A 26,644-nucleotide genomic window follows, 5' to 3' on the forward strand; every position below is an offset into this window, starting at 1 on the left:
CTTGGTGGAGGCAAAGACAAAATTCATGCTGTGTGTGAAACTTATCTTATCAGTATGTCCAAGGAAAGCGTGCTCCTGGGGACAGTCGGCAGGGTCCAGAGGCCACAGGGTAATAAAGCCACACAGGCCCGGGGGAGAAACGGCGGTGCAGAGCAGCCCAGGTGTCCCCTGGGAGGCACAGCGCACCTGTTTCTCACCTGAACGGGATGGAGGTGCCCAGCCCACCCCGGAAGGGGGTAAGTGCCAGGTCTAGGAAACTGCCACTGTTACTGTCCCTTTCCCTCCAGAAGAGGGGACTTGTGGGGGGAGGGGAAGGCTCCTGAAAGGCTTGTAGCAAGGAAAGGACAGCACTGCCCTGCCTTTCCTGGGGATCCCCAGCCCTGGGAGGTCAGTGTGGGGACAGCTCACACACAAGAGAGGGAAATTGAGTCTAGCTCTGATGAAGTGTGGGAGACTGGATGACACCTGTCTTCCAACCCCAGCCCCCAGCCCTGTCCCATTCCCCAGCCTCTGAAGGGGCTGGGATCCTGCACCGTGCCCTCCTCTGCAGGGCTGGTTCCCAGGATGCAGGGCTGAGGTCTGCTGGTGGGGAGATGGGGAGGGGAGGGGTTCGGTTAATAAGCCAGCAGAGGAGTGGGCTTGGCCCAAGGGTCAGCTGGTTTCTTGGGAGTCCTGGGTAGCACCCACTCAGGCGGCCACAGACTTTGCCCCTATCTGCCACTTCTCCTCAGACTTTGGCTCTGGGGCCAGTTCCCCTGAGCTGCCCTGGGTTCTGTGGTGGCCACGGGAGCCTTGGTTTCCCGGAGCGTCTGCCCAGGAGTGAAAGACAAGCCTCAGTGGGCTCCAGGGCCTCTGTCCTGCTCCCCCCACCTGCAGTCCTCCTCCCGTGCTCACAGGCTGCTCCCTCTCACCCACTCAGGGCTCAGCTCAAGGCACCTCCTGGGGAGGCCTGCCCATCCCCCTACTGAGCGTGGCTCCTCCCCCACCGGCTTCCATCCTGTTACCCTGTTCGTCCTCACAGCATTGTCCGTATCTGTTCGTCTCTCTTTCTGGCCTCCCCTGCACAAGGCCAGCGCGATGCTGGGCCTTTTCGCAAAGCATCCCCCTCCTTACTCATCCAGGGCCAGGCACGTGGCTGAAGCTCAGATCTATCTTCAGGGAGGGAATGGATGCGTGCGAGGAACGGGAAACCACGCTGCCGCGACTCCCCCCCACCCGCACCTTCCCTGGTCATGGCCTGGGGTCCCCTCCATCGGGCCAGCTTGATGGGGGAGCCCCAGCCCTGCGGCCCTGACGCAGCCCGCCCCCCGCCCCGCAGAGGCTGCAGCCCACGCTGCTGCTGGCGACGCTGAGCGCGGCCTTCGGCTCGGCCTTCCAGTACGGCTACAACATCGCCGTGGTCAACACGCCGCACACGGTGAGCACGACGCCTGCCAGGCCGCCGCCGCGGGGTCCGTCCCCGGTGGCCTGACACTCTCGGCCACGGGTGGGGCGATGTTTTGCAGGTCCTGAAGTCATTTTATAACGAGACCTACTTTGAGCGATACGGAACGTTCATGGACCAGAAGGTCATGCTGCTCCTGTGGTCTTGCACCGTCTCCATGTTCCCTCTGGGTGGCCTGTTGGGGTCGCTGATGGTCGGCCTGCTGGTGGACAGATGTGGCAGGTAAACAGAGGTGTGCTGTGCTCACGTTCGCAAACCGCACTGTCCCTTGGTGCTTGGGCACCAGGTGGGGAGTGGTGGGACCTTGAGAAGCCTGGTCCCCACTTTCCATAGACATTATGCCCTGAAAGCAAGTCCCTGCGCTTCCCGGGATTTCCGCCCTTGTCCTTGCACGGGAACAGCAGCCCCTCCTCATCCACCCGGTGGCCATGGGACAGCCCCTGAGAGCACAGTTCTGAGGGAACTTCACTTCGTGCCAGGCCAGCACTTGGAGCAGGTGTTCAGTGAGCGCTTGGTGATTGGGTTCGTTCCTGGTCAGGTGACCGTGGCCCCAAGTGGTAACAGCTGCAGCCTCTCCCCGCGCGGCCTCATCTGTGTTGTTGTTCTGAGGTCTGAGGCTCAGGCTGAGTCAGTCCCCATGCCTCTGTCTCCTGTCTTCTTTGAGAATGGACAGTCGCTCTTTGTCCTCTGCTTGGCTGCACGGACTCCCTCACCTTTGTGCCGAAGCCCACGTGATGTGGAGGTGACTCCGCAGATGAGGAAGGATGCCCAGGTCAGGGTCCCCAGGAAGGGAGGGTGTGAGCCAAGGTCTCGGGGTGAGGCACCAGCAATGCCATCTAGCCACACCCCACTCAGAGGAAGGCACGGTCACACTCGGACTTGATACGCCAAGGGTGGCAGTTTGTGGGTGCGGGCGGAAAACCCTCTAGAGCAAACTAACTGTTACGGAGCCGGAGCAGTTCCGTTTCCATGCACGGGAGCAAGTACCGGCCACTGAGCGTCAGTCATTGGTTAGAGCGGGGCCCAGAGCACCTCCTCTCCTAGATACTGATTAACCCTCTGCCACGTGCCGGGCCCTTGAATGGAGAGAGCATTCAGTAGGCTGCGATTATGCCGTCACCCAGGCTCCGTTGTACTTCAGACTGTGCTGTTCTCAGCCACACCAGGGGTGGCTGGAAGCCCAGGCTTGGCCTCCTCGCCTGACCCCACAGTCGCAGACTTGGGAAGGTGGAGATGGTCTCATCACCACCCCCTGTGCGGAGACCAGCTCACGGTGGAGCCGGCCTCGCCCCGGTGGGTCCCAGACAGCCCTGAGCAGGAAGGCTGGCGGGGGCCAGGCTGGCTGGTCCTCTGCGCTCAGACTGTGCTCTGAGGGTAGCTGTCAGGGGCACCGCCCCCCAGGAGAGAAAGGGGGCCTGAGAAAACCATTCTGCACACCTGGTCATCCAGTGCTGCCTAGTCAGGGATTTTTTTTTTTTTTTTCTTTTTGGTTAATCCTCACCAGAGGATATTTTTCCATTGGTTTTTAGAGTGGAGGGAGGGAGAGGGAGAGAGAGAAACATCAGTGTGAGAGATACATGTTGATTGGTTGCCTCCTGCACAACCCGGACTGGGCCAGGGATTGAACCTGCAACCCAGGTACATGCCCTTGACCGGGAATCAAACCCGAGACCCTTCAGTCCTTGGGCCAACGCTGTAACCACTGAGCCAAACCGGCCAGGGCTAACCGGGGATTTTCACAGGACTCTGGCTACCCCTCAGGAGGGGTTTCTGTGTTCCTATTTAAAGACCCCCCTCCCCTGCTTCTGACATAGTCCTCAAAGGTGGGCAGAGTGTGGGCAAATCATAAAAGCTGGTACAGCCAGCAGCCACCTCACAGCTGGGACACCCCCTTCCTTCCTCAACCTGCACTGGTTGCTCCTTTGGCAAAACCCAAGCCGAAGGTTGGGCGGGGGGCAGGGAGCCATTGATGGAAGTCATCAAAGGGCACAGAGCACAGTCCAGGCAGTATAGCTCAGTGGTTGAGCCTCAACCCAGGCACCAAGAGGTCGCTGGTTCGATTCCTGGTCAGGACACATGCCCAGGTTGTGGGCCTGATCCCCAGTGAGGGGCATGCAGGAAGCAGCCAATCGATGTTCTCTCTCATCGATGTTTCTATCTCTCTCTCCCTCTCCCTTCCTTTCTCTCTAAAATCAATTTTTTTAGAAAAGGACACAGAGCACAGTCTATTAGGTAGGGATGGTCCTGGGGGCAGGACAACATAGCTGTTTCCAGACACCCCTCCTCTCTCGCATAGACTCCTGGGTTTTCAGCCTCGTCAGGGATCTGAGAGGTCATCTAGTCTAACCGTGTAGCCGCCTGTCGTGGGAATCCTCTGTTCAACATTCCTGACAATCTTCATCTAGTCCAGTCTCTCCTTGAATACCACCAGTGTCAGGAAGCTCCCTACCTGAGGAGGCAGCCCACTCCCTTTCCTTCCCTACTGCTCTTAGCTCCAACTGTCAGCACGCCACCTGCCCCTGCTGACCTGACACCTTCCTTCCTGGGACTGGGTCCATCGGTCCCGGCTCCCCCCCGCCCCCCAGCCGCCAGCCTTAGCCACGTTCCCGCACCACTGTCATGGCTTCCTGGAGAACCCGGGTTGGTATCAGGATGACTTCTGCCACCTCAGGCCCCTGCCCTCTGGCTCTGCTGTCGTTGCAGAAAGGGAACCCTGCTGATCAATAACGTCTTCGCCATCATCCCCGCCATCCTGATGGGAGTCAGCAAAGTGGCCAAGGCTTTTGAGCTGATCATCTTCTCTCGAGTGCTGCTGGGAATCTGTGCAGGTACCTGGAGTGACCGCTGAGGCCATGCTCAGGTTGATCAGTGCGGGGCAGCGGTCTGAGGCCCCCATGCCCAGCACCAGGGGCCAAGGATGGAAGCAGGGAGACAAGGTCTGCCTGTCCCTGGCCCTGGCCCTGGCCCTTCTGAGGCATCGTCCTGCCCCTGCCCCTTGCCAAACTCATGCTCTTTTCCCTGCCCCTTAGTTAGCAAACTCTTCCATCAGGGGAGGGCTTTAAAAACACACTTTTGACAAATAACAGTAATAGTCCCAGAATCCAAACATCACTATTTATATTATGTTTTTATTGATTTTAGAGAGAGAAGAAGGGAGAGGGAGAGAGAAACATCAGTGAGAGAGAAATATTGATCGACTACCCCCTGCACGCCACCCCCCCCCCCCCCATTGGAGATCAAGCCGCCAACCCGGGCATGTGGCCTGGCCAGGAATTGAACCGGAGACCTCTCGGTGAATGGGTCAACGCTCAATCCACTGAGCCACATTGGCCGGGCCAAACAATCACTATTGATTTTAAATTAGAGAGATTATATAAATGGGTGGGTGGAAGGATAGATGGATGGATCAAGAGATAGATATAGACTGACTACACTCCTTGACTGTGTTTCTTTCCATTTTTTTGTTCTGGTCTGTTATTAACAAAATATAAATTTTAAAAAATTCATTCTCAAAAACATTAAAATAAAAACACACTTTTGGGTGAGGAGCACACAATAGACTATACAGATGTTGTATTATAAATGCTATATGATGTCATTAACCAATATTACCCCAATACATTTAGTTTGAAAACTTTTTTTAAAACCCCCACTTCTGCTCTGGCTGGTTTGGCTCAGCGGTTAGAGCGTCGGCCTGCCAACCAATCAGTCCCGGGTTCGATTTCAGTCAAGGGCATGTACCTCGGTTGCGGTTTGTCCCAGCCCTGGTCTGGTTGTGCAGGAGGCAACCAGTCGATGTGTCTCTCTCACGATGTTCTCTCCCTCCCTTCCTTCCTCTCCATCTGAAGATAAATAGAAAAATATCCTCGGGTGAGTATTAAAAGAAACAGAAACTCACTTTTACCTTGAGGTATAAATAACTAATGAGCCTGTACACGCTGTTTTCTGAGGAGGATGAACCGTGTGCGCGGAGGGGGAGGGGCTTCAAGTACAGGAGCACAGAATGGGGAGCCTGGTCAGCAGGGAGCCAGGTTTCTTAACTGTACTGCTTTCTTCTATTTTTTTATTTCTTTTTTATCCTCATCTAAGGACATTTTTTTTTTTTTTTTTTTTTTTTTGCCCATTTTTGTTCAGACAGAGTGGGAGGAAGAGAGAGAGAGAGAGGAGAGAGAGAGAGAGAAACATCGACGTGAAAGGGACACATCGAGTGGCTGCCTCCTGCACGACCCCAACCAGGGCCGGGGACAAACCACCACCAAGGCACGTGCCCTTGACCGGAATCGAACCTGAGACTCACTGGTCTGCGGGCTGATGCTCTAACCACTGAGACAAACTAGCCAGGGCTCTTCTGTTTGTTTTTTTTTAAAGTGATACAACTCCCTGGCCAGTGCGGGTCAGTAGTTAGAGAGTCAGCCTGGTCAAGGACACATTCCTGGATTGTAGGTTCCATCCCCGGTACCCCCAGCTCAGTGCAGGAGGCAGTCAATCAATGTCTTTCTCTCACATTCATGATTCTCTCTCTTCCCCTCCTCCTTCCTTCTACTCTCTCTGAAGATCAATGGAAAAAATATCCTCGGGTGAGGATTAACAACAACAACAAAAGTGATACAAGTAATCTGTGCTTTAGAAAAGGCAGAACATAGGTCAAAACAAAAGAATTGTCTTGAAGTCCCACTACCCAGGGCCCAGCTCTGGGAAGGAGCGAACATTGTCATCACACCCTGCCGTTGGCCCCTGGGGGTCTGAGGATTCTGGAAGGGTCCCTGCATCCATGCAAAGGACCCAGCCCACAGGACTGTTTCTATCTCCCTGCAGGGAGGCCGGGCTGTGCCTGCTGCCTGTCAGGGGCACCGGCACCGTGGGGAAGCTCAGGGTCAATGAGAAGGAGCTGAATTACATCTGGGTCCCAGGTCCGGGTCCCAGAAGGCTGGAACTGCTTTTCTTCCCCCCTAACTTTTGTTTTGCTGGAAACAGGCATCTCCTACAGTGCGCTTCCCATGTACCTGGGAGAGCTGGCTCCCAGGAACCTCAGGGGCACCCTGGGAACAATGACCGAGGTGTTTGTCATCGTGGGAGTCTTCCTAGCGCAGATCTTCAGCCTGCAGGCCATCCTGGGCAATCCTACAGGTACTGGGCGCACACTGAGGTCAGAGGGGAAGAGGATCCTCGGGGTGGGCACTGTACTGGGACCGTGCAGGGGCCGTGGGCACTGGGTCCAGTCGTTCGCTCAGCTATGCCCATGTTACTGGTGGATGAAACCTGTTCCAGCCAAGAGGTGACCTTTGCGTTGCCCAGTGTGCAGCGTGGTGGACACAGGTGACCTTGATGAGGACAGTTTTGGTGAGTGATGGGGACAGATTGCGCTTGGGAATGGGAGGCGGGGACTGGACCCTCTTGGGAGTTTTGCTGTAAAAGGCAGGACAGGAGTTGGCCGTAGCTAGAAGGGGAAGTAAGCTGGAGAGGAGAGGCTTTTGTCAACTGAGAAAAAGAACAACTACTTGGCTGCGAAGGTCCGCCCAGGAGCGCAGACGTGGGTGTGGGAGGAGCATGCGCAAGGCGGGGGGAGGGGGGCATCACTGTTCCGCGGGTGGGCGTGGCCCTCGCAGAGGGTTTCTTCTGGTGGCTTCCTTGTCCTCAATGAAAGGAAGCAAGGCCATTGCCCCGGAGTGGACAGGGGGGGTTAGCAGAGGGAGAGGGAGGGTGGGACAGTCCTCTGGGGCGCAGGTGAGCAGGGTTTTGTTATTTCACACATTTCCCAATTGCAAACATTCTTTAGTGGATGGTTAGTACCCCCCACAGCCCCTCGACGGGACTCGGAGCCCAGCAGGTGCGCAGTGAAAGGTCATTAGTGCCAGCGACTCCCAGGCTGCCCGGTGCAGTTGGAAGGGGCCCTGGGTGGAGGCCACACTGGCAGCGGCTGCCCAGAGCCACCTCCCAGGGTCGGCAGTGCGGTCCCTCAGCCCTCACCACCCTCTGTGTGGCACTTCATCATCATCACGGCATATCAGAGTCTTCGTTTTGCTGATGAGAACACCGAGGCCTGGAGAGGTCAAATAACGCGTTCAGTTCACACCGGAGCTGGCAGGGTGTAGCTGAGTCTCAGTACTGCGTCTTTAACCCAACCTCCAGAGGGAGCTCCTGCAGCCTGCTGGGTCCGCCCCCCACACCGCCTGGCCTCTAGGGAGGTGGACATAATGTCATTTCCAACCATAAAATTAGAAACAAGACCTGGCTTCATTTTCTCTAGGGTCACACTTCTTTTTTTTCAATCCTCACCTGAGGACATTTTTGCATTTATCTTCAGATAGAGCGGGAGGGAGGAAGGGAGGAAGAGAGAGAGAGAAACATCAATGTGAGAGAGACACATCGAGTGGCTGCCACCCGCACGACCCCAGTAGGGCCAGGGACAAACTACAACCGAGGTACGTGCCCTTAGTGGGAACCGAACTCGGGCCTCTCTGGTCTGAGGGCCGATGCTGTAACTACTGAACCAAACCGGCCAGAGCAAGGGCTCACGCTCTTAAGTCCAATCCTGTTCCTAAGAAAAGCAATGCTCTTCCTGCAAAAGGAGTTAATAACATATTTCTTTAAAATTGTATTTATTTTCGCCCTGGCCAGTTTGGCTCAGCACTTGGAGCGTCGGCCTGCGGTCCGGAGAGACCTGGGTTCGGTTCCCGCTAAGGGCACGTACTTTGGTTGCAGTTTGTCCCCGGCCCTGGTTGGTCGTGCGGGTGGCAGCCACTCGATGTGTCCCTTCACATCGATGTTTCTCTCTCTCTCTCTCCTTCCTCTCTCTCCCTCCCACTCTATCTGTACAAAAAAATGGAAAAATATACTCGGGTGAGGATAAAAAATAATAATAATAAAATTGTATTTATTTTCGATGTGGAACCCCACGTGGGGGTGGGTCCTGGGTCCCTGCTGTCCTTGGCTCTCACTGAGGGCTGGAAGGTCGTGGGCCAGTGACCCTGTAAGAGGAGAGTCAGGACTTGGGAAGGTCAGCTGGAGGGAGCCCAGAGCCCAGGGACCCCGGCGGGTCAGCGTCAGGGTCTCGGTGTTGGTCCCTTGCAGGCTGGCCCGTGCTCTTGGCTCTCACGGGGGTCCCTGCGCTGCTGCAGCTCCTGTCTCTGCCCTTCTTCCCCGAGAGCCCGCGGTATACCCTGATCCAGAAAGGAGATGAGGACACAGCGCGACAAGGTTCGGGAGATGATCCCTCTCGCCCCTCACTTCCCTGCCACCTCCCACGCCCCCCACAACGTCCCTCCATAGCACCCAAAGCACAGGACAGGCGAGTAGCAGGATGGGGGCGGGGAGCCCAAGAAGCAGGGACAGGAGGAAGGCGCAGCCGGTGCCGGCAGCCGGGCAGCCTGGGGTCCCGCCCAGCGCATAGACTGGCAGATTCGCAGCTGACCAGCGTGGAGCTGAGGGCTCGGCCAGGGTGCGGTGTAGTTGGGTGGGGGACGCCACCGCATCATTGGGGTCCTCGCTGGGGTCATGAGCACTGCACACTGGGAAAGCGGTGAGCCTGGGAGGCGGGGAGCGGTGCTCTGCTCCCCTAAACACTGATGCGGACTGTCAGCAACAGCCGGGGCTGCTCTGCTCCCCGCAGCTCTGAGGAAACTGAGGGGCTGGACCGACGTGGAGGACGAGATAGAAGAGATGCGCGTGGAGGACCAGGCCGAGAGGGCCGAGGGCCGCCTGTCCGTGCTCAACCTGCTCACCTTTCGGCCTCTGCGGTGGCAGCTCCTCTCCATCATCGTGCTCATGGCCGGCCAGCAGCTCTCTGGGATCAACGCGGTACATGGGCGTGAGGGGCGGCCCGTGTGCCCCGCCGCCCGGGAGGGGCCTGGGGTGGGCAGTGATCCCTGCAGCCGGGCTGCAGAGGGGTCCAGGTCCTCGCTCAGAACTTCTGGTCCACTCGAAAGCCACTTGATTCGATCAGACCTGGCAAATGTTCACTGAACCCCGTGAATTGTATCTGTAGTGGCACCGTGGTGTGCATATTATTGCAAAGTTCAAGCGTGCAGAGTCGAGGTCTGTGTCTGGGGGAATGAGAGTGAGAGGCTGGTGGATGTAGACGGCCCCCAGGGGACCTAGACGGCCCCCAGGGGACGCAGACGGCCCCCAGGGGACCTAGATGGCCCCCAGGGGATGCAGACGGCCCCTAGGGGACCTAGATGGCCCCCAGGGGATGTAGATGGCCCCCAGGGGACGTAGATGGCCCCCAGGGGACCTAGATGGCCCCCAGGGGATGTAGATGGCCCACCAGGGGACTCAGGTGGCCCTCAGGGGACTCAGATGGCCACCGGGGGATGCAGATGGCCACCGGGGGACGTAGATGGCCCCAGGGGACGTAGATGGCCCCCAGGGGACGTAGATGGCCCCCAGGGTACGTAGATGGCCACCAGGGGACCTAGATGGCCCTCAGGGGACCTAGATGGCCCCCAGGGGACGTAGATGGCCATCGGGGGACTCAGATGGCCACCAGGGGACCTAGATGGCCACCAGGGGATGCAGATGGCCCTCAGGGGACGCAGATGGCCCTCAGGAGCTGGGATAGGCCAGAGTCCTAAGCACACTATTACATGTGGCGTTGTGTTTGCTGGGAATGAGGCAGCCCTGGAATAGTGTGAGCAGAAGCAGACCTTTACGGAGGCAGCTCAGGGGTGCAGCTGGGTGTCAGGGGAGCCTGACAGCAGGGACCGAATGTCCCCAGGGAACCTGGGAGTTTCTCTTCGGCTCCCCAGTCTGTGTCTCTGCTCCTGCTGCAGAACCTGTTTTTTTGCTTCCCGTCCCCAGGAGGAAATGTCTCCTGCCCATAGTCCCTTCCCCTCTGCAGGGGACCAGCTGGCTGAGCCGGACTGGAGACCAACTTCAGGTTCCCAGGAGAGGGTGGTTAGTGGGCACAGTGGGGGTCAGGAGCCCCTTGGACTCACTCAGCCGCAACCGTAGGTGGCGTCACGTTCCGTGACCCTGGTTCTCTGGCTGTAACCAGACCATCGATGGGTGGGGGTTGCTTCCATCAGTGGTCGGATGGGTAATCCAGGTTCTCAGGGAAAGTGTCAGGAAGAGGTGGCGTCAGGGACTCAGATGTTGTTGGGAGCAGGAGACAGCCCTGGTAGGAGCCACCGAACGGGCAGCAGCTCGTGTGGCCTTCCGAGGGGCTGTGCGCCCGCATCCCGGGGGCTGCGCCAGGACAGGAGCTGAGCTCCGCCGGCCCGGAGAGAGAGGCGAGGCGGTCACTCTCTGGGGCCCCCGATGGCAGACTAACAAAGCGGCCGGCCGAGGGAGAAGTCTTGGGGTCCTCTGGTCCAGATCCCATTTTACAGATGCAGAAGCTGAGGCTTGGAGTCGAGAAGAGCTGTGATCACCTGGGATTCCAGGCAGAGCCAGGCTGCGTTCCGGTCTCCCAACTGCAAGTCACAGCTCTGTTCCCACCACAGCTGCCTCCTTCCTGTCCCCGGGTCCCCTAGGCTTCCTAGACTTCAGTTGTAGGGTCAGGAAAGTTAAGCCAGTGGCCTTCGCCTTGGGCCTATCCTCACAGCCCCTGGGCTTTTGTTTTAGATCAACTACTACGCGGACATGATCTACGTATCCGCTGGCGTGGAGGCCGCTCACTCGCAGTATGTGACCGTGGGTGCCGGCGTGGTCAACATAGTGATGACCCTCATCTCGGTGAGTGACCCCGAATACCCTTCCAACTGGGGGGCCCTGAGCAGGTGCCCCGCAGGCAGACAGGAGCCCCACAGAGTCCACTGAGAGGGGCAGGTGACACCGGTCCTGGGTCACCTGAGGGACATACAAGTTTCTTCCTTTGTAAAATTGTTTCAGTGATTGCAATGCCTAGTATGCTGCTGTGGGTGTTCCTTATCGTTGATGTGAAGCTTACTGCATGGTTTCTTACGGGTTCGTTTCTGGTCAAGGGCACGTCCGGGGCGGTTCGGTCCCTGGCCCTGGTCGTGGCCGTGTGGGCGGCAGCCAGTCGCTGTGTCTCTCTCACATGGATGTTTCTCTCTCTCCCCCTCTCCCTCTCCCTCTCCCTTCCACTGTATCTGAAGATAAATGGGGGGCGGGGGGATATATATATCTCTCCTCTGGTGAGGATTAAAAATAAATAAATGAAAGGGAAAAGGTACATGTACCCCTTCGCACGGTCAGGGGCCCGGGGCGTTCCCTTCTCTAGAACTTGGCCAGTAGCAACTTATCTCACTAGTATCTGACTTTTGCTTCTTGGGCTACCTGTGAGGTTAAAGGTGTTGTAGAAAGTTATTTGTCACTAACTTGTATTTTCTTCAGAGCCAGTTTAAGCCCCAGTAACTGTCAGAGGCCTAGCAGGGTGGGGAGGAGGAGGCAGTGGGGGAGGGATGGGAGGTTGGGGGAGGCGAGCCCAGCTCTCAGCCTTCCTGGGGCCTGTCCGGCCTTCCTGCTGCTGAGCCCCTCGGGCAGATCCATCTTCCTCCTGGGGGCCCCCTCCTCTGGGGTACATTGTCATCACTGGGATCCTCCTCCCATCACCCTGCCTGGGGAGCCCCTCCCTCCCTGGGCACTGGGCCTAGGGCTGCAGTGGCTTATCTCTGACCCTCCTGCACGGTGTGGGGCTGCTGCTGGCGGGCAGGGTTGTGGGGAGCACTGAAGCGGCCATGGAGGGCCTGCACTGAGTTGGCCCTCCGTGTGGCACTGCTGTTGAGACTGGCGGCAGGGACACAGCCGAGATGGAATGCCGTTAGAACCAGGAGAAAGGCAGGACCGCCTGCCGCCCCCGGGGGAGCGAGGCCCACGTTGGAATATTCCAGAAGGGTCAGGCTGGGAAAGAGGTGCATGTCGGGGAAAAGGATGAGAGAGCGCGTGGGGTGGCTGGGCCCCTGGCGGTGGGCGGTCAGATTCTGGGTGGTCCTTAGGTGAACTGGGGCAGCAGGGCGGGGGGCTCTGGAATTCTGCTGGTGTGGTGAGGCCACGGAGGTGGCTTGTCACTCATAGTTCCTCAGTGTGACAGGGCAGGGGGGCGGGCAGGCCACACCACGCGGCCACACGGGCCGAGGCGGGGCACCAGGGCTGACCAGCAGGCAGAGGGAGCAGGGGCACCGGCAAGAGCCTTCACGGTGGTGTCCGTGGGAAGGAACAGGTAAGGCCAGGTCCGCAGGCTCAGGACGGGACGGTCTGAGCCGTTTCAGTGGTTCTGGGATGTCGGGGCTGCCCTTGGATGTCTGGTACCTGCCCTGGGCGGTCGGGCAGGGGGTATCGGCCCTGAGTGTGAGCGCCCCATACAGGAGGAGGTTGGGGGTGTGGGCGCTGGATGAGCTGGTTTCATATGAAAGGCACGTTCACAGATGATCGTTGGCTATCTCTAGAAACGGGCTTACCCTGGCAGGGACAGTCTCCTTGGGGGTCAGCAGGGCCCCAGGATGTCAAAGCATCAAATACAGAAACTAGAAAATGTCAGAGGGCGTGGTGGCACCTGGGCCATGGGGGCTCCTCACCGTCCCTCCTCCCCTTCCAGGCTGGCACCGTGGAATGGCTGGGGAGACGGCTCCTCCTGCTGGTCGGCTACGGCATCTGCGGCTCGGCCTGCCTCACGCTGACCCTCGCGCTCCTCTTCCAGGTCTGACATCATCTCCCTTCCCCCTCCCCATAAAACAGATGGGACGGGGGAGCAGAGACCCCGAGCACACAGGTGGGTGGAAGGTCCTGGAACAGACTCAGCACCAATAGACCAGGGTGGCTCTCAGCCGTGCCCATCTCCACACCCTCTTCAATGCAAGTACTTGTGATGCCCGGTCCTGCAGGGATGTTCGTGGGTGACTTCGCTCCCCTGCACACACACGTGCAAATGACTAACTAAATATAACACCCTAACCCTAACGTAGAGGAGAAACAGGAGAATGTACAATAAGATATGTATTTCGATATGAAAAGGCTTAGCCACACTAGAAAGTACCCACCAGTGAGGAACTGGAGTGGGTCTCCGAGACGGAAGGTCATTTCGATCACGAAGATGAGAACAGGTGTGTGGACGACAGGATGCACTTGTGTTGGGATAAGTAGCAACTATGGACCAAGTGTCCTTGTGTGTGATGAGAGAAAGGGGCATATAACCTCAGCTGGGGTAGGGACAACACACACGCTAATCAGATGGTTAGGACCCAGGACACGGGGAAGGAACGTGACGTTCCAGCCGAATGAGCTTGGTCTGAGTTACAAACGTGTTGTTAAAATAACGCCCTGGGTTACAGAATGGAACAGTGTTCCTCTTGATATCCTGCCGCATGTCAGTCTCCAATATTAAAAGTGTCTTGGAGAGCTGACCAGAATGAAGTGGGAAGAGAGGCTAACATGAGAAGCTAGAAAGTGATTGGGAACCGAGTAATTGGGCCGGCGCAAGCTTGGAACACAATAGGCCGCCCAAGCAGAACTCGGCGTCATTTTAATTTGTATGTAATTTTCTCCAGCATGTATTTATGATGTGTTTTACAAAAATTTTGAAAATGGTCAGTTTGGCTCAGCGGTTAGAGCGTCAGCCCGCGGACCGGAGAGTCCCGGGTTCAGCTCCTGCTAAGGGCACGTGCCTCGGCTGTGGTTTGTCCCCGGCCCCGGCTGGGTTCATGTGAGTGGCAACCAGTCGACATGTCTCTCTCACATCGATATTTCTCTCTCTCTTCCTCCCTCCCTCCCTCCTGCTCTATCTGAAGATAAATGCAAAAGGGTCCTCAGGTGAGGATAAAAAAAATAAAATTTGAAAATGCGTAGGATAGCCATAACATGGGGTGTTCTGAAAACAACCGGCATGTGGTTCTTTTTTCTTTCTTTCTTTATTGATTTTAGAGAGAGAGGAAGTGAGAGGGGGAGAGAGACAGAAACATCGATGAGAGAGAACACGGATTGGCCGCCTCCTGCATGCCCCCCGCTGGGGGTTTGGCCCACAACCTGGGCATGCGCCCTGACCAGGAATTGAACCGGCGACCTCCTGGTGCATGGGTCGACGCTCAACCACTGAGCCACACCGGCCAGACTCGGCTGGTCCTCTTCAAGTATTGGAATGGACTTGACCTGCCTGCTTCCTTCACCCCCACCCACCCCCAGGCTCTGTTGAAACGTGAGGCGGAGATCTGCTGTCCCCTGCTCAGAGCTCGCTGGCTCTTCCCCCCTGTCATCCAGCGTTCCAGAGGCTTCTCTCTCCCCTCTCTGGCCTTGCAGCTTGGAGACACGTTCTCGGAGGGAGGCGTCCCTGGCCCACCTCCACTGTCAGCACTGTGCCAACTCCGCCACCGCAGCGCTTATAACTTCAGTGACAGTTACCTGCGTGGTTAGGTTGGTTGAGGTCTGTGCATGGTCTTGTGCCGGCCGTTTTCCTGGCTATGGGGAGCACAGATGGCCTGCCGGCTCTCCAGGTCCTGTGGCTTCTAGGATCCTGTCATTTAGCGTAGAGTCTGGGTCCAGTGCCGTCCCTGCTGATGGTCTGACTTGGGCTGTTGTTTGACCCCTCACGGCCCACGTGTCCTCCTGGTCTGTGTCCAGGCTCCCTGTGCTGAGTTGAAACAGTAGGGTTGAAACAGTATCCTCGCTCACAGGGGTGTCATGAGGATCAATGGGTTGACATTTGCGATGGGCAGGAAGAAGTGAATGGTAGGTACTCCTCCTGTGACCTTACTCTCCACAGGTGAGGCTGGTGGAAGCTCACTGTGGACGAGCATGCTGGGTGGCAGTCCCTGGTCTCATCTTCCTGCTCTTGCCCACCTGGTGCTCAGGAAGCCGGGTGGCTCCTTCCTGTGGCAGGAAGGCAGCGGGGTGCAGGTGGGCTCATCTGCACATGGGCCCTTGGCCTCGAGCTCCCAGAGGGCCCAGGCCAGGCCCTGTCAGGCACCAACAGCCCTGCCTGTCCCCACAGAGCATGGTCCCTAAACTGTCCTATCTCGGTGTCATCTGTGTCTTCTCCTACATCGCGGGACATTCCATTGGGCCCAGTGAGTACCGGTACCCCAGCCTTCAGGGCCTAGCGCGTGGTGTCCGAGGAGCACGGTAAATACTTGAAGGGTGGATGTCCTTGGCGCTGGCCGCTCTGATATCCTCTCCACCTTTTCCTCTGTCCCTCAAACCCCACCCGCCCCCGGAGGCCAGGCTCAATTCACCTTTTCCTTGGAGACCATTCCAGTCCACCTTCATTCATTCAACAAGCATTTACTAAGTGCCCGCCGTGCCATAGCCAGGCCAGGCCCCCCAATCTCCTGCGGCCCCCGGAGGTGCCCAGCCTCATTCCAGCACCCAACACGGAGCTGAGCCCCTGGGAAGAGGGCGCTCACGCCGGCTAGTCGCCACTGGGGGCACCTGGGTTCATGTCCAAACCCTCCGCATGCTCCCTGTAGCCCCAAGCACACCGCCTATCTGACGCTCGCTCCGTTGTCTCTGGTCCCTGGTCCCCAGTGACAGTCCCTGTTGTCTTCCCCCACGTCTGCGTGCTAGCAGCCTCGGGCCTTCACCTGGGCCCACCTATCTGTCAGCCTTCAGATTCCAGGCTCCCGTTTCTGTGTGTCTTGCTGAGAATCAAACCCTGTTCTCACTGCCTGGGGAAAGGCACCTCTGATTTCTAAGACTAGAACATTCCCTGCAGAATCTTGGTTTTGAAAGAGCTTTTCATAAACCAAAATAAAGGTACTGGTCCATTCAACACACCGATGGGATACCTGCTTAGCCTGTGCTGGGCCCCGGGGACACGGCGGTGGATGAAGGATATTTAAGTGGGATTTTCAGCATGTGCCCTGAATGTGCAGGCAGGAGGGCCCAGTGGGAAAAGGGCCGGTGTGTGCTGGGGCCGAGCTCATGGCTGTTCTGCCCTCATCACGGAAGAAGTTTCCCCCTCACTGGAGTGTAGAGTTTCTCATTTGATGTCCCAAGGGTAGCTTGTTTCGGGGCTTTGAATTCATTTCCATCTCCATCCCCTGAGACTGTGCATTTTCAATGTGGCCATGTCACCTCCCCAAAAGTTGGAAATTGCCTGGACAGAGTTTTATTCTTTGTGTGTGTGGACCCATAGGTAAACATACAGCAAATAAACAGATGTACAATGTATCTGTGGTATTAACATTTTATAAGGGATAATGATTACCAAAATTAGACATTTTAGGCAAGTCTCCTTAATGAAAAAAGGTGGAGACACAGACCCAAGGCAAAGTGCATGCAGCAGGTGCCTGCCATTCCCCAGATCTACCACCAGGGGGCAGCACCCCTAGACACAATCATTCACTGAGCTCTGCTTCCTTCAAGACAGAATTTCAAAATGACACCAACACTGGGGGAGAATGGACTCGGTGTGACCTTGAGGCCCTCAGAGGCAGGTCGTCTCCTTCCCTGTGCTGCGCAGCCATGATGCGCCCAGGAGGAGTCAGAAGGGAGAGGAAGCAGACTAGGAAGCTGGCTGAGAGATGTCAGCTTTTCCCCTTGGCCATCTAGGGCAAACCCCGATCGGAGGGTCTGGGGTTGGGGCGAGGGCCCTCCGAGCCCCCTGCACTCCACTGGTCCTGTGCTCTCTGCCCTCGAGGTCCCGTCCCCTCCGTGGTGAGGACCGAGATCTTCCTGCAGTCCTCCCGGCCGGCAGCCTTCATGGTGGACGGGGCTGTGCACTGGCTCACCAACTTCATCGTGGGCTTCGTGTTCCCTTCCGTCCAGGTGAGTGCGGCGTCGACGGGAAGCACGGAGGGCGGCTCCTGGCCCCACTCCCTGTCCCCACTCCCTGTCCCACCCTGCCCACCCTGAGGCAGAGGGGGCTTCAGGAAAGAAACACTGTTTCCCTTCTCCTGGGAACATCAGCTGATTAGACAAGGGGGCGGCTCACGGACACATTTGAGGTCCATAAAACACATGAGGTGCCTCATTGGCCGAACCATGAACACACCAGTTTTCCCCTACTGCCGGGAGCCCCTCTCAAATCGCAAAGAGCTAGTTACCAGGGGCTGCCAAGGTCAAAGGCAATAGAAAGCAAGCCGGAGTCAGGGTGAGGGAATGGAGCTCCTTGCTGCTGCCTCCTTCCTGTTTTGGAAGGGGAGGACCCCAACTTCATGTTCTCCAAACCTCAATGCCAGAGGACACACATCTCGGTTGTTAAAGGACTAAGGATCCTTTATGATGTGAGGGCGGGACCCAGCTTTCCAGCTATTTCCTCCAGGAGTAAAAATAAAACTAGCCACCAAGAACCTTGTGATGACTCACAAAGGGGGAGCTGTCCCTGCCTGCTCTTTCTGCATTCCCTCCCGTTCTGTCCCGGCGTAGGAGGCCATCGGGGCCTACAGTTTCCTTGTGTTCGCCGGAATCTGCCTCCTCACTGCTGTGTACATCTACATGGTGATTCCTGAGACCAAGGGCCAGACGTTTGTGGAGATAAACCGAATTTTTGCCAAGAGAAACGGAGTGGAGATTCCAGAGAAGAACGCAGAAGTCACAGATGTCAAGCCTCACGCGCCATCTCTGCCCGCCACGGAGACTTCCTTCTGATGGCTCTGCGTGGCCCCAGGGCCACACCGAGGCGTCCTCCTCTGTGAGAGGGACTTCCTGTCCCAGCCTTCAAGAAAGGGTCACAGCTCTGAGCACTTTGTGCCCCAAGGGCAACTGAAGGCTTTGGAGAGATCAGTCCCCAGTGTGGTTGAGGCGTGGTTGGCCCCCAGCCCTGACCACTGGGCGGGGTGACAGAAGGATGGGCAGGTCCTGGGCATTGATTGGCAGGACTCCATTCTCTGACTCTACATTCGCATCAAAACTCAAATGCTGAATGGACGCACTTTTATAAATTAAAAATTGTCAAGTTCCGCTGTTGATATGGAGGCCCGGGTGCCAGTCCGTGTATTGGTTTGAGAGCGGAAGGAGCTGGAGGCCAAGGCTCTGGATTCCACTCCTCCCCGGGCAGGCTTCCACTCACGCTCCGTGGCTGTGGGCTGCACAGTCAGGTCAGCTCACAGCCTGCAGGGCAGCTAAGCAAGAGAGGGAAGCATGTTCTTGGGACTGTTTAGGAAAATACCCTGTCTGGGTTGGTCAGTTGATATCTGCCTTGGAAACAGGACAGCACTGTATCGAAAGATATAAAGTACCACAGCTCACTCAGCACAAACAGATAACCTGTATAGTTCTACATCAACTAAAGAAATTGAATTTGTAGTTAAAAACCTTCCCACGGCCCTGGATGGTTTGGCTCAGCAGTTGGAGCATCGGCCCTCAGACCAAAGGGTCGTGGGTTCAATTCCTAGTCAAAGACATGTAGGGCTGCAGGTTGATCCCTGGGCCCAGTCAGGGTCATTCAGAGAGCAACCAGTCAGTGTGTCTCTGTCACATCGATGTTTCTCTCTCTCTCTCTCTCTCTCTCTCTCTCTCTCTCTCTCTCTCTCTCTCTCTCCCTCCCTTCCTGCTACTCTGTCTAAAAATCAAAGGGAAGCCCTGACTGGTTTGACTCAACGGTTAAAGTATTGGCCCACGGACCGGAGTGTGCCGGGTTCAATTCCCACTAAGGGCATGTATCTCGGTTGCAGTTTGTCCCCAGCCCCGGGTGGGGTCGTTTGGGTGGCAACCACTTGATGTGTCTCTCTCACATCGATGTTTTTCTCTCTCTCTCTTTCTCCCTCTCTCCCTCCTGCTCCTTCTGAAGATAAATGCAAAAATGTCCTCTGGTGACAAAAAAAAAAAAAAAATCAATGGGAAAATATCCTTGGGTGAGGATTAACAACAACAACAAAAAAACCTTCCAACAAAGAAAACTCCAGGCCCAAATGAGTTCCTTGGTGACTCTATCAAACGTGGAAGGAAAAAATAATACCAATTTTGTCACAAAGTCTTCCAGAAAATTAAAGAGAAAAGAATACTCACCTAATCGTATGAAGCCTTCATTAATCCAATTCCAAAACCAAACTAAAGACATTATAAGAAAACTACAGATTAATACCCCTTGTGAACATAGATATAAAAAATATTAACCAAAATTTAGCAAGTAGAATACAATATAAGGATAATAATATATTCCTGATCAAGTGGGGCTTATTCTAGGAATTCAAGGTTGGCTTGATCCTCCCCCCAAATTTATCTATAGGCTCAACTCAATTGCAATAAAAAATCCAGCAGGCTTTTTTTGTGTGTGGGGAGGTGGGGTTAGAAATTGACAAGCTGACTCTATAATATATGTGAAAATGCAAAAAACCTAGACAACCAAAACAACTTTGAGAAAGATGTTGGACAACACTCATTATAAAAGCTACAGTTATCAAAACACTATAGTATAGCTGATAGCTCAATGGAACACAATAAGAAACCTGGAAATAAACCCACACGTTCAAAGACAGCTGATTTTTGACAAAAGCAATTGAATGGTGATAGGATAGTATTTCCAACAAGTGTATTAGGGCAATTATAGCCATATGTGAAAAAAAGAACTTTTATCCATATCTCACATCATATATAAAAACTCAAGATGCATCATAGCCCTAAATTAAAACTTTATAAAACTTCTAGAATAGAATATAGGAAGTACATATTTGTAAGCTTGGGTTACACAAAAACCCCCAAAAGCACAACCCACAAAAGGAAACATTGATAAACTGGACTTTGACACAAGTAAGAACTTCTGCTATTTGTAAGACACTGTTTGACAACGAAAGGACAAGCCACAGACTGGCGCCCATGTAGGAGGAAGACGTGTATCTAGGTGTATAAGTGTGTAATGTATAAAGAACTCTCAGAACTCGAGAAGAAGAAAACCAACAACACAAGTTTAAAAATGGGCAAAAGAGTTGAATAGCTACTTCACTGAAGAAGATGCATGATAGTAAATAAGTACAGTACGTAAAAAATGTTCATTATTAGTAACCAGGGAAATACAAATTAAAACCACAATAATAGCCCTGGCCGGTTTGGCTCAGTGGTTAGAGCGTCGGCCTGCGGTCCTGAGAGACCCGGGTTCAGTTCCCACTAAGGGCACGTACCTCGGTTGCAGTTTGTCCCCGGCCCTGGTTGGATCGGATCGTGCAGGTGGCAACCACTCGATGTGTCCCTTTCACATCAATGTTTCGCTCTCTCTCTCTTCTTCTCCCACCCTCTCACTCTATCTGAACAAAAAATGGAAAAACGTCCTCGGTGAGGAAATAATAAATAAATAAATACAAACCACAATAATATACTACTACACATTGTTAGGGTGCCTAAAATTAAAAAGACTAACTACATCACCCTGGACGCTTTGGTTCAGTGGTTGGAGTGTCAGCCTGTGGACTGAAGGGACTTAAGTTCAGCTGTGGTCAAGGACATGTACCTGGGTTGCAGGTTTGATCCCTGGCCCCGGTGGAGATTTTTCGGGAGGCAACCAATTGATGTGTGTCTCTCTCTCCTGCCCTCCCTCCCTTCCACTCTCTCTAAAATATCAGTGGAAAAATATCCTCGGGTGAGGATTAATAAAACACAACAACAACAAAAGACAAACTGCATCAAGTGTTGACAAGGATGTGGAGAGAACGGGACTCAGATACTGCTGATAGGAATGTAAAACGGTACAGCCACTTTCAAAAGCAGTTTTCCGGTCTCAAAGAGTTAAACATCTACCACGTGATCCAGCACTCCACTCCTGCGTCTTTACCCAAAGAAGTTAAAGCACATGTCCCTACAGAGGCTGGTACACAAGTGTCCACAGCAGGTTCATTTGTGACGGCCCCACACTGGACACACTATGAAAGTACTTCCCTGGATGAACGAATACACGAGCTGTGGTTGATCCTCACAATACATCCTTCGCAGCAATACAGAGATTATGGACACGGTCACAGTATGCATGAACCTCAAGGTAATTCTGCTCAGTGAAACAAGCCAGACTAAAAAACACATACTGTGTTCTTTTAATTACACAAACTTGGAGAAAACGCCAACTCATCTATAGTGACCGAAGATGGATCAGCAGTCACTGGGGGGAAACTTTTGGAATGATGGAAACATTTGTTACCTTCATAGTGGTGATAATACAGAAGTGTACATATATCAGAACAACAACTTGTAGCTTTTAAATAAATGACGGATACAAAATATTTTAAATTTCAAATTCGCAAACCGCACTGTCCCTTGGTGCTTGGGCACCAGGTGGGGAGTGGTGTGACCTTGAGAAGCCTGGTCCCCACTTTCCATAGACATTATGCCCTGAAAGCAAGTCCCTGCGCTTCCCGGGATTTCCGCCCTTGTCCTTGCACGGGAACAGCAGCCCCTCCTCATCCACCCGGTGGCCATGGGACAGCCCCTGAGAGCACAGTTCTGAGGAACTTCACTTCGTGCCAGGTCAGCACTTGGAGCAGGTGTTCAGTGAGCGCTTGTTGATTGGGTTCATTCCTGGTCAGGTGACCGTGGCCCCAAGTGGGAACAGCTGCAGCCTCTCCCCGCGCGGCCTCATCTGTGTTGTTGTTCTGAGGTCTGAGGCTCAGGCTGAGTCAGTCCCATGCCTCTGTCTCCTGTCTTCTTTGAGAATGGACAGTCGCTCTTTGTCCTCTGCTTGGCTGCACGGACTCCCTCACCTTTGTGCCGAAGCCCACGTGATGCGGAGGTGACTCCGCAGATGAGGAAGGATGCCCAGGTCAGGGTCCCCAGGAAGGGAGGGTGTGAGCCAAGGTCTCGGGGTGAGGCACCAGCAATGCCATCTAGCCACACCCCACTCAGAGGAAGGCACGGTCACACTCGGACTTGATACGCCAAGGCTGGCAGTTTGTGGGTGCGGGCGGAAAACCCTCTAGAGCAAACTGTTACGTAGCCGGAGCAGTTCCGTCTCCATGCACGGGAGCAAGTACCGGCCACTGAGCGTCAGTCATTGGTTAGAGCGGGGCCCAGAGCACCTCCTCTCCTAGATACTGATTAACCCTCTGCCACGTGCCGGGCACTTGAATGGAGAGAGCATTCAGCCCTGCCCAGTTTGCCTCAACGGTTAGAATGTCGGCCCACAGACCAGAGAAACCCGAGTTCGGTTCCCGCTAAGGGCACGTATCTCAACTGCAGTTTGTCCCCGGCCCCAACTGGGGCTGTGTGGGTGGCAACCAGTCGATGTGTCTCTCTCACATGGATGTTTCTCTCTTTTCCTTTCTCTCTCCCTCCCACGAAGATGAACACAAAATGTCCTCGGGTGAGGATTAAAAAAAAAGAGCCTTCAGTAGGCTGCGATTATGCCGTCACCCAGGCTCTGTTGTACTTCAGACCGTGCTGTTCTCTGCCACACCAGGGGTGGCTGGAAGCCGAGGCTTGGCCTCCTCGCCTGGACCCACAGTCACAGACTTGGCAGTGGGGTCCCGGCAGCCTGGAGCGTCCCTGAGGCTAACTCAGCTCCTGGTCTTCAGGAAGGGTGTGGGGAGGGGCCTCAGGGCTGGCTGATTCCACAGCTAGCAACGTTTAGGCTCTGATAAGCAGTCCCCTGGAGAGAGAACTGGCTCAAGGTTTGGGGTCAGGTGTCCACTGTAAAACCCACTCAACAGAAATCTCATTAGCCCCTCCCCCAACCCTTGGCATCAGGGCTCCCTGGGTTGGCTGCCTGGACTTGTTTTTCAGACCCTTCTTCCACTTCGTAAGATGACGGATTCAGTTGAAAGACCTTAGTTCGCTGTCTCTTAGTCCCTGACCCCAGTAAGCATCCCTTGTTCCACAACCCTAGTTACCAGGCCTCCACTGAATGCCTCCATTGACAGTTCATCACCGCCAACGCCAGCCCATTCCAGCATGGACGCTGGAACAAGACTGCTTGGCTTACAACCCTGGCTCTGCACTTTGGTAAGTGTTCACTTTCCCGTCTGAAAAATGGGAATAGTGATCGCTTCATGTCTACCTCATAGGATTGTTGAGGGGATTAAATGTGTCAACGTATGTAGGACACACACCCTTCCATGCTCTCTGGCTGACTCAGTGTCCCTGTTGGCCCTCCTTCCCTTTCCCCGGCATTTCTGAGCCAGGCCAAGCCAGGAGAGCTGGGGAGTGGCCACCGCAGCCGCCCTATTCCTGTGACGGTGGAGTTGGTGTGTAGATACCCTGGTTCCCTTGCCCCTCACATGGACGCGGTCTGAGTGTTCTTTCCTCGTGTAACTTCTGGGAATAAAGCCCTCTCCCTTTCCTGGGTGCCTGTCTTCCCCACTGTCCCTTTGGCTGAGGTCTTCTCTCCAGGGTCCTGCTCTGGGTAGGGGCCTCAATTCTCTGCAGATATTTACTAGGCGCGTGCTTGTGCCAGCTGACTCACACTAAGGTCCAAATGACTGGGAAGGGCCTAGTCGATGACCCTTCCCTGTAGTGTTTTCATTGTCAAAGTAAAGCTTGTTGAGCAGAGAGATCTTTAACCTGTAATGGTAAACTTCCGACACAGCCCCATGAGTCCCCCTTAGACGGGGGACGGGGTAGAGACCCTGGCCTAGGAGACAGGAGGCCTGGGTTGCAGATCTTGCTGTTATTTGGCACCTGCATGAGGCACAACTCGCCTAACGACCCGCACCTGTGCTGCTCATCCTTGCACGTGTGCCAGCTGGGGGCTGCCTGTCTCATGGGTGGGGACTCCATGTCCTGAAGGGCAGTGGAGCTCCCAGGTGCAGAGGGGGTGACAGTGAGCAGCACATATGACAGCCCCATTCTTGTATATGCGGGGTACTCAGGGGCTCCCTCCATGGATGCCAGGCTTTTTTTGTCCTTAACAAGGACTAGTGGTCCCTTCTGGTATTTTTGATCCAGGCCTAGTGCTCACTGTTTGCCCACCATGTCTGCCCCTCAGAAAACTGTGCACAGACTTTTCTCAGGTCCCCACTGAAAGAGGGGCCCATGTCTGTGCACCTCACCGTGCAGCAGCTGGGGGCTGTCTCTCTGTTTCCACTCCCAGGAGCCCATTATGCTCTTTGGAGGGTGACTATTGAGCAGGCCGGAGGTTTCTGGGCCACATCCTGAAAATGCCTCCGGCCAACTTGTCCCTAAGCCAGTCCCAGGGAACAGGTGGCTGGAGTACAGGACTTGCAGTTGAGTTCCTCCCTCCCCACTAAAAGGCTGTGTGTCAGAGCACACTCTCTGGTCCCAGTTTCCGCAGCTGTAACAGGACGCTGATAACCCCAGGCCCTCCAGCCACCCTGGCTGCTTCTGTGACTCAGACAAAATAAAAGGTGTGTGGTGTTTTATTTGGAGATTGGGTGTTTGTGAAGAACAGAAATGCAACCCAACCTGCTCGATCGAGGCCAGGGGGAATTTCCCTGGGAGCCAAGGGCAGGACGTACTGCCCAGGTCAGAGGTAACCAGCAGTCACTGCCTGTCTCCCTCAGCCACACTGACCGCGTCTGAGGCCCAGATGTCTTCTCTGCTAGTCTCTAGCACCTGCCTCCTCCTTTCTGAACAGCAGCTGTCTCTGGAAGAACTTGGTGTCTGCCCCAACATCCACTTGTGTGAGGTTTAGGATTGCCAGGGTCAATCCTGGTCCCTTCTGCACTCAGATGGTAGCTGGCTCAAGAGGGGGCATACATGGCCAGCTTATCCATTCAGCTTGGGGGGAGGGGGTTCAGGTGACAAGAGGGTGGATGGGAAGGGTTGGGCATCTATCACCCAGGGGTAAAGGTGCTTTGAATTTTGAAAAGCAGGACATGGAGGAAAGAAGGACCATAGCCCAACACATCACTGTCTGAGAAAGACCAGTCCAGAAACATGCACTGTGCTGTTGGTCCCTGACATGCCTGTAACTTATCGCATGACCATTACAGGTCCTCCTATGTACCTCAGTTTACCAATATGAAAAAACAGGAAGAGGTAGATCTCTAAGGTCCCTTGGGCACAGGCTCCACCATCCTCAGAGTGGCCACTGGAGGGCAGCACCTTCCCTACAAACGCAGAGCGTCAGCTCAGCCCTCTGACCTGTCCTCTGCAAAACCTCTGCTTTAGTGAGATTTTCACAAACGGCACCAACACAGAGGCCTTTGGGGAAATTCCTGGCACTGGTGTGAGGAACACCCACTGAGGGCACCAGGGAACAGCTGATGGGCTGTTTCTAGGGGATATTTTGTTTCTCAAACCTTTTCTCCAGCACCATGAACTCAAAGAACCTAGTGATGGAACAAAGAAATGCCAGGGCCTGCTGAGGGGGGGCTTCCCAGCTTCTGCTCCCAGAGGCCCCTGAGGGGGCAGCAGGCCAGGTGACTTTCTTCCCGCTGACATCATGAATCTGCTTTTGTGGCTGTTTAAAGAACAGATTCTTTCTGCTCTCACTGCAGGTGTGTCTGCAGCTCCTGGGAGAAAACTTCTCAAAAACAAAATGACTTCAGCAATTCAGCTGCAAAAGTGTTCACAATGCCAGTCGGAGGAAAATAATATTAGCGCCAAATTATTATCACTGAAAGTCTAATTTTTTTCTTCTATTTTTTTTAGTTTTTAAACTAAATTCATTCAAATGCCTACTTTGTGCTGCTTGTAATGGTGAACAATGTGATCAGAAATTAACAGTAAACAATAACAACTAAATAGTAATAGTTACACTTTCCATAAAAATTATAAAAATGTCCATTGATGACTGGAAACGTTCATTTTTCAGCCTTTCAATAAAATTAAAACCAACAGAACTGATATAATGGACTACCAAGAAGTTGAAAATTTGAAATGTTAAAAGATTCTAGATCTTTTTCCTTCATTCTTTCGTTTTATTATATTTGTGGGGTTTTTTTTTCTTTTTACAGAAGCAATGCTTTTTCATCAGAAAAATCATCCTCTAACCCACTCAGAAAATGATTGTTTAAATCCTTGGTGCGGAACCTTCCAGATCTCTGTATATGCGCACGTGCACACACACACACACACACACACACACACGCATTCACGCAGCCTCATCTCCGCACTAATTCTCTTTTTTTTTTTTATCCTCACCTGAGGACATTTTTCCATTTTTTGTACAGATAGAGTGGGAGGGAGAGAGAGGAAGAGACAGAGAGAGGGAAACATCAATGTGAAAGGGACACATCGAGTGGCTGCCACCCGCACGACCAACCAGGGCCGGGGACAAACTGCAACCGAGGTACGTGCCCTTAGCGGGAACCGAACCCGGGTCTCTCCGGACCGCAGGCGGTCGCTCTAACCGCTGAGCCAAACCGGCCAGGGCCGCACTAATTCTCTAAGGTTAGACATTTACAAAACTTACAACTCTCTGTTACTACAAAACTGAGCAAGCATAATGAGCTCTCATTTCCTGAAAAGTTCTAAAGTTTTAATTGAACT

The 26,644-nt window shown here is 54.4% G+C and overlaps 1 protein-coding gene across 1 annotated transcript; it reads left to right on the forward strand.

Moving 5' to 3' along the window:
- Positions 1–206: 206 nt before the first annotated feature.
- Positions 207–17,923, forward strand: SLC2A7 (solute carrier family 2 member 7). Its single transcript, XM_036256870.1, has 12 exons — positions 207–236; positions 1,319–1,417; positions 1,506–1,666; positions 4,148–4,272; positions 6,419–6,571; positions 8,516–8,641; positions 9,054–9,241; positions 11,009–11,119; positions 12,942–13,043; positions 15,327–15,402; positions 16,974–17,101; positions 17,702–17,923. Exons 1-12 carry the CDS (start codon positions 207–209, stop codon positions 17,921–17,923), a joined length of 1,521 nt encoding a protein of 506 aa, XP_036112763.1.
- Positions 17,924–26,644: the final 8,721 nt, after the last annotated feature.

This window comes from Molossus molossus, unplaced genomic scaffold, assembly GCF_014108415.1.
Source record: "Molossus molossus isolate mMolMol1 unplaced genomic scaffold, mMolMol1.p scaffold_m16_p_12, whole genome shotgun sequence".
NCBI classification, from domain to species: domain Eukaryota; kingdom Metazoa; phylum Chordata; class Mammalia; order Chiroptera; family Molossidae; genus Molossus; species Molossus molossus.

What these genes read in the sequence shown, in the direction of transcription:
- SLC2A7 (XM_036256870.1), top strand. Translation starts at nt 207, where the DNA reads ATGGAGGTGCCCAGCCCACCCCGGAAGGGG. An exon ending in TGAGGACACAGCGCGACAAG is followed by an intron (nt 8,642 to 9,053) that starts GTTCGGGAGATG and finishes TGCTCCCCGCAG; the next exon opens with CTCTGAGGAAACTGAGGGGC. An exon ending in CCCTCGCGCTCCTCTTCCAG is followed by an intron (nt 13,044 to 15,326) that starts GTCTGACATCAT and finishes CTGTCCCCACAG; the next exon opens with AGCATGGTCCCTAAACTGTC.